At 50.5% G+C, this 6,795-nt stretch overlaps 1 protein-coding gene across 1 annotated transcript; it reads left to right on the plus strand.

The window, feature by feature from the left end:
* Positions 1–3,125: 3,125 nt before the first annotated feature.
* LOC119332774 (triacylglycerol lipase OBL1-like) lies at positions 3,126–6,109 on the plus strand. Its single transcript, XM_037605927.1, has 3 exons — positions 3,126–3,474; positions 4,749–4,976; positions 5,076–6,109. The coding sequence occupies exons 1-3, from the start codon at positions 3,159–3,161 to the stop codon at positions 5,957–5,959; spliced, it is 1,428 nt and encodes a 475-aa protein (XP_037461824.1). The 5' UTR covers positions 3,126–3,158; the 3' UTR covers positions 5,960–6,109.
* Positions 6,110–6,795: the final 686 nt, after the last annotated feature.

A 6,795-nucleotide genomic window follows, 5' to 3' on the forward strand; every position in this document is an offset into this window, starting at 1 on the left:
GGGGGGTGGCGCACGCCCCCCTCCTAGGGAGTCCGAATAGGACAAGGAGGAGGGGGCGCGGCCCCCCTTTCCCTTTTCCTCTCCCTCTCCTTCCTTTTCCCACCGATGCAAGAAAGGAAGGGGGGCGAATCCTCCTCCTAGTAGGACTCCCTACATGGCGCTCGCCCCCTGGCTGGCCTCCTCCTCCTCCTCCCCTCCTTTATATACGGGGGCGGGGGGGCACCCCAAAGGATCATCAATTGTTCTTTTAGCCGTGTGCGGTGCCTCCTCCACAGTTTACTACTCTGGTCATAGCGTCGTAGTGCTTAGGCGAAGCCCTGCGTGGGTCAGATCACCATCACTGTCACCACGCCGTCGTGCTGACGGTACTCTCCCTCGACCCTCTGCTGGATCAAGAGTTCGAGGGACGTCATCGAGCTAAACGTGTGCTGAACACGGAGGCGCCGTACGTTCGGTACTTGGGTCAACTGGATCGTGAAGACGTTCGACTACATCAACCTCGTTAACCTAACGCTTCCACTTTCGGTCTACGAGGGTACGTGATCACACTCTTCCCTATCGTTGCTATGCATCTCTTAGATAGATCTTGCGTGATCGTAGGAATTTTTTTAAAATTGCATGCTACGTTCCTCAACAAGAGAACCCATGCCGCCCCCACCACTACCACGCTCCCGCGCCGCCCCTAGATGCCATTGTAAGCCTGACGAAGCCTCGCCGAGCAGCCATGCCTCCACATGTCCAAGCCCGCCCACGTTACCCTAGCGCCTCATGGGGAAGAGAAGAAGATCCCATCGATGCCGACACACATGCGCGCTCCGCCAGGCGTCGCCCTCCAGCGACGAAGAGGGAGGGGAGGAGCGAGCGGGGGGCTAGGGGCTAGTGGCGGTGCCACCTAGGGTTGCGCCCGGGCTGCTTGTGGGAGCGGCACCGGTTTCGTGTTCACAACTAGCTAGTGGTAGGTAAGATTGAAGGCAGTAACCTAGGAGTTTTTAGAATATGCCAACTTTTACTCATGGCAACACTCACTCCAATAGCCCCGAATCTGCTTCTGATGTCAATCCTTTTGCATTGACTTATTATATTTCAAATAGTTATCTTTTCCCATGTGGAGATCTGAGTCAAAAACCGCTTTGTTTTGAGCATATAAGAGTCAGACTACACACGGGTCGTTCCCTGTGGACTGTGTATGGGAGAGAACGTTTGTGTCCTTCCGGGAGTGGGTGCATGAGAGCAAATAACATACTTGGCCCACGGGGATTGCCATGTTTCACCATTTTAAGATTCATATGTGGAATCGGACGGGCCAGTGAGCTTTCTCTAGAAAAAAATACTCTCAGAATGTACCCCTTCGCATATGCCTCTTGCGACAAAGGCGGTTAGGGATTCCTCGCCCTCTTCTAGCACATTCGCAGGTCTGCCTCCTCACACGTGGCCTTAGGCGATAGAGGTGTGGTGGACTCTAGCCGTCGCTAGCCGGAGAGCTCCTGCTCCTATTTTGGTGCATGTCCCTTTAGGGTCTGTATCCTACTCAACAAGCGAGGCGGTGGCGGCTCATTAGAGATGGAAGTAAGGTTCTCTCCGTCTATCCCCTATCAGCGTCGTCGAAGGGCGTGTGGAGGTTTGTCTCCGGCAGATCTTACAGGATTCAATTAGAGTATGTTTTCAGCGGATCTACTTGGAACCGGTCTTCTTTCGCCTGTCTACAGGTGGGTTACTTTTGATCTACGCTTCTTCACCAGTGTCGCTTGTTATTCTGGTGCGCTGGTCCTATGGGGTTGTCTTAGCACGCCGACTTCCAGACTATCTAGTACAACATGGTTTGCCCGGCTCCGATAAGGGATGGGCGATGACGGCGGTGCGCCATTGGCTGGCTCCGGGGATTGTAGTTGTCGTTAGGTGGTTAGATGTATTTTTTTACCTCTATGCTTCTTCATCAGCGACGTTTGTTATTCTGTTGCACTGGTCCTATGGGGCTGTCTTAGCATGCTGACTTCCCGACTATCTAGTACAACATGGTTTGCCCGTCTCCGATAAGGGATGGGCGATGACGGCTGCACGCCTTTGGCTGGCTCCGGGGTTTGTAGTTGTCGTTAGGTGGTTAGATGTAATTTTTTTACCTCTACGCTTCTTCATCAGCGACGCTTGTTATTCTGTTGCGCTGGTCCTATGGGGCTGTCTTAGCACGCCGACTTCCCGACTATCTAGTACAACATGGTTTGCCCGGCTTCGATAAGGGATGGGCGATGACGGCTGCGCGCCTTTGGCTGGCTCCGGGGTTTGTAGTTGTCGTTAGGTGGTTAGATGTAATTTTTTTTACCTCTACGCTTCTTCATCAGTGACCCTTGTTATTCTATTGCGCTGGTCCTATGAGGCTGCCTTAGCACACCGACTTCCCGACTATCTAGTATAACATGGTTTGACCGGCTCCGATAAGGGATGAGCGATGACGGCTGCGTGCCTTTGGGGGTTTGTAGTTGTTCTTTAGGTGGTTAGATATAATTTTTTTTATCTTTGATGTTCTTTGTACTGCCATGACTATTGATGAATAGATTGAATATTTTTTCTGAAAAACAAACCGTGGGAGGTATAAAATTTCTGTATATAAAACACTAAAACTCGGGGGACGATTCAGATTGGTGACTTGCATCGTCATCTCTCTCCCTCTTTCTTCCTATCCCTCTCCCTCTAAATCTATGCCGTATGTCATGCATACGGGAAATTTTGTGCAGAATCACGAAAACCGTACGCAGAACTAGCGAGTAACCGAAGCTTTTTCTTACCGACCAATGTAACCGTTCCTTCTTTACGTGCGAAGAAGACGGGTTCGACCGCGCGTGATGAAAGGCTCCGCCTTTGATCTTGTCCTAAATTAACAGAGTAGTCCAGTATGCACGCAGTTGGTACCTTGACCGCCTAGTGACCTAGTCTTCCACCCACCCCCTACCTAATCCGTTCTTTATTTCATTAATTAGAACCCTCAGCACTGCCATTTGCACGCGGTTCTATCCTCTACTCAGCCCCCGGCCTATATATATATGCATCTCGTGCGGCCGTGCTGATACAATACTCCGGCGAGCTATAGCTCTTGTTCTGCTGTTCATCGTCAAGCTGATTGGCGTGCTAGCTCCTGTTTGCATCGATCGACCGACAGACCGGAAATGGATGGCTGCCGGGAAGAATTCTCCGGCGACTTCATGGTGCTGCGGCCGGACAAGGGCGGCGTCCGCAGCCTCCTCCAGCTGCTGCGCTCCAGCGACGTCGGCACGAGCGACGCCGTCAACTGCGCCGCTGGCTGCAAGGAGGTCCCAGACCGGTGGTGCCGGTGGATCATCTTCCTCTCCGTCGTGGCGCAGATGCTGCTGCTGTGGGTGAAGTGGCCCTTGGGCAAGCTCGGGAGCGCTGTCGAGTACTGGATGAACCTCATCACGGACAACGGTGGCGGCGTGCTCAAGCTTATCAGAAACGCCATGCAAGGTAAACCAACGAGTTTTAACATTAGGTTGTGCTATCATCTACCATTTCTGTGTTTTTGCGGAAACTAATCTTTTAAAATGTGTCACTAAAAGAATTAAGTACGTTCGTGCAGTTTCACATGAGGTTTCCATCTTATCTTTTTGGAGTAGTTTTATTTAAAACTGCCTTGCATATCAAAGTTGGACATTAGTCTTCCATGGCGAAACAAAGAGTGCTCCCGTAGCTGCACGAAAATGGCAGAAAACATATGAAAAGGGGGGGAGAAGGTTGAAATAAAATAGAAAATTTGGAAAAACTCGTGCAGATTATATGTAACTATACCTTCAAAAACATATGAACGGAAACTACAATCGCTTTATCTTTATTAACGTACACGGGGAGGGTGTCCAATCAGTAAGCACTAAGCACTCGCAATATCAAATAGAAATGGGAAATGAGCACGCGCGTTTGGTTGTTCTTGCTAGGAAACAGTGGTTTGCTAATTAAGTAAATGCGTAGATGATTAATTATTCGTGCCACATTATTGCAGAGGTCGTAAAATATGCTTTGGATAGCAGCCTTTGCGGTTTAATCATAGTCTACATGGCAGGATTATTAGAGACATGAGTTTATCCAATGTATATATCCACTTGTACTCTGGTCAGAACTTATAATCGATAACAACTCTCAAGATAAGGGCAATGTCAGTTTCATATGCTAAATAACATGTTAACTTGTTAAGGTGGTTGTCGTGATGCGCTAAGCAACTAAATAAGTTGCATACTGTCATTGGCTTGACCGCTTTCCTGTCGGAGGCGCCAGTTATTCTAAAGAGAACGAGCAAGATTGCCGAACAAAAATGCTAAATGTACGTGCCTCTTACAGGAGTTTTACAGGCCCTTTCCTAATAATCTCTCCGGCCCCCCTGATTTTCACACGGGTAGGGCCGTCCCTGCCCCTTAATCCAATCACAACTTGACAAATCAGTATCACCCCGTAAAACGCCCGTAACCTTCCGTCGATGTAGCGTTACTCGTTGTCGAAATATGGTCATGCACATTTTGCATTCTCGTCCCTTTTTCTTTTCCTCTGTGAAATGATTCGGCAAAATCTGCAATGTTCCCCTGCCTTTTATTTGGAGTGACGTGGGAAACACCCCTAGGTTTTGAAAGTCAAACGACATCATAGAAAGTTTGAAGAGTTCTCACGAAACGTATGTCGCTGTTTTGCTTCGGAGTAGTACAACAATGGCGTTCCGATAATTCCTAGCTAACTGTGCTGTACATACGTTGCAGGCGAATTACGAATTCCGCACAGAAAATCCCCCAACTATCGATCGCTCATTGGACTCATCGACACGAGAGTCGAACTGGACAAGAAGATCAAGCCAGAGGATGGCAGTTACCTCGCTGCTCTGGGCATCATGGCCTCCAAACTGGCCTACGAGAACGAGCTGGTCATCAAGAACGTCGTCGAAAACCATTGGCACATGAAATTCCTTGAGTTCTTCAACTGCTGCAACGGTAAGATTTCAGGGCACGCGAAAACATGAAGCATGCATGCATGTAGTAACAGTAGTATGGCAACACACGTGTGGCTAACGTGCAACAAACTCCTGGTAGAATTCCGAGGGGATCAAGACGATTACACGACGCAGGCCTTCATGTTCGCCGACAAGCCGGCTGACGCCGACCTCGTCGTGGTGGCGTTCCGCGGCACGCAGCCGTTCGACGCAGAGGATTGGTGCACAGACGTGGACATCTCGTGGTACGACATCCCTGAGGCGGGCAAGGTTCACGGCGGCTTCATGAAGGCGCTCGGGCTGCAAAGGAATGCCATCGGCTGGCCAGAGAAGATCGAAGCAATCAAGGAGAGGCCGTTTGCCTACTACGCCGTCCGCGACGCGCTGAAGAAGTCCCTGGCGGCCAACCCGCGCGCCCGGTTCGCGGTGACCGGCCACAGCCTGGGCGGCGCGCTCGCCGTACTGTTCCCGGCCATCCTTGCCCTGCACAGGGAGCGCGACCTGCTGGCCAGGCTCCACGGCGTGTACACGTACGGGCAGCCGCGCGTGGGGGACGCGCAGCTCGGGGAGTTCGTGGAGCGGCACCTCGACACGACGGCGGCCAGGGGGAGGTACTTCCGGTTCGTCTACTCCAACGACATTGTGCCGAGGGTGCCATACGACGGCATGTTCAAGCACTTCGGCCGGTGCATCTACTTCGACAGCTACTACAGGGCGCAGGCCATGGAGGAGGAGCCCAACAAGAACTACTTCTCGCTCGCGTTCGTGGTGTCCAAGTACGTGAACGCGGCGTGGGAGCTCGTCCGGGGGCTCATCATCGGGCACGTCGTAGACGGGGCGGAGTACACGGAGGGGTGGACAATGAGGATCGCCCGGGCGGTCGGCCTGGTCATCCCCGGCCTGCCGGCTCACGCGCCGCAGGACTACGTGAACGCCACCAGGCTCGGGGCCGCGTCGCTCGACCTGCTTCTCCGTGACCATTAATTGGTTACTACTCCAACTTTTCTTTTTGAGCTGGCATCCAATCCAACTTTGCTTGTCTAGCATGAGATCCAACTTTGCTTGATGTTTGATCTGCGTTCGAGCGTTTCCATGATTCTTGCATTCTTCCTGCCACTGCCACCGTAAGTGTTAGCTGATTTTATAGGCGAGTGGATTTATTTAGGGACTGTCTATTCTACATCCGCATAAAATCCAATTCGCTTTTATCCAAATTTTTCAGCCAACTAAAGAAACACAAGTGTCCCCTGTCCCGTGTCCCCAGCTCTTTCTGTCCCGCAAATCATTTGTAAAACAGGACTGCGCAACATGCTTTAAACGAGTCCACACCCTGTGCGACTTGCGGTAAACATCTTGCCTTCCTGGCCGGACGTGTTGCGTGTTAAATAGCTGGGTAGCGAGCCCTGGATACGCGTATAAGTCAGTTGAGATACATCTTGGAGAGAAAGAATACTAGGATAAGAAAGATAAAGATTACAAAGTATCCTAGCTTAATTAACTACTCCGGTTGATGATTCTCCTTCTCATACACGCATCCTCTTGTAGTACACGCCGCAACAATATCATGTTTAACACCCTCCCTTAATCACAACTTCATCAAGTTGAGATTATGTTTGAAGCCTTCAAAACTTCTTGTGGGTAGAGCTTTAGTGAAACCATCCGCAACTTGGTCTTGAGAATGAATAAAACCGAATATCTAAGAGTTTATTTGCAACCCTTTCTCGAACAAAGTGAAAATCTATTTCAATGTGTTTAGTTCTAGCATGAAAGACTGGATTTGCTGATAGGTAGGTAGCACCTAGATTATCACACCATGCATA

This window comes from Triticum dicoccoides, chromosome 7A, assembly GCF_002162155.2.
Source record: "Triticum dicoccoides isolate Atlit2015 ecotype Zavitan chromosome 7A, WEW_v2.0, whole genome shotgun sequence".
NCBI lineage: Eukaryota > Viridiplantae > Streptophyta > Magnoliopsida > Poales > Poaceae > Triticum > Triticum dicoccoides.

What these genes read in the sequence shown, in the direction of transcription:
- LOC119332774 (XM_037605927.1), top strand. Translation starts at nt 3,159, where the DNA reads ATGGATGGCTGCCGGGAAGAATTCTCCGGCGACTTCATGGTGCTGCGG. An exon ending in TATCAGAAACGCCATGCAAG is followed by an intron (nt 3,475 to 4,748) that starts GTAAACCAACGA and finishes CATACGTTGCAG; the next exon opens with GCGAATTACGAATTCCGCAC. An exon ending in GTTCTTCAACTGCTGCAACG is followed by an intron (nt 4,977 to 5,075) that starts GTAAGATTTCAG and finishes AACTCCTGGTAG; the next exon opens with AATTCCGAGGGGATCAAGAC.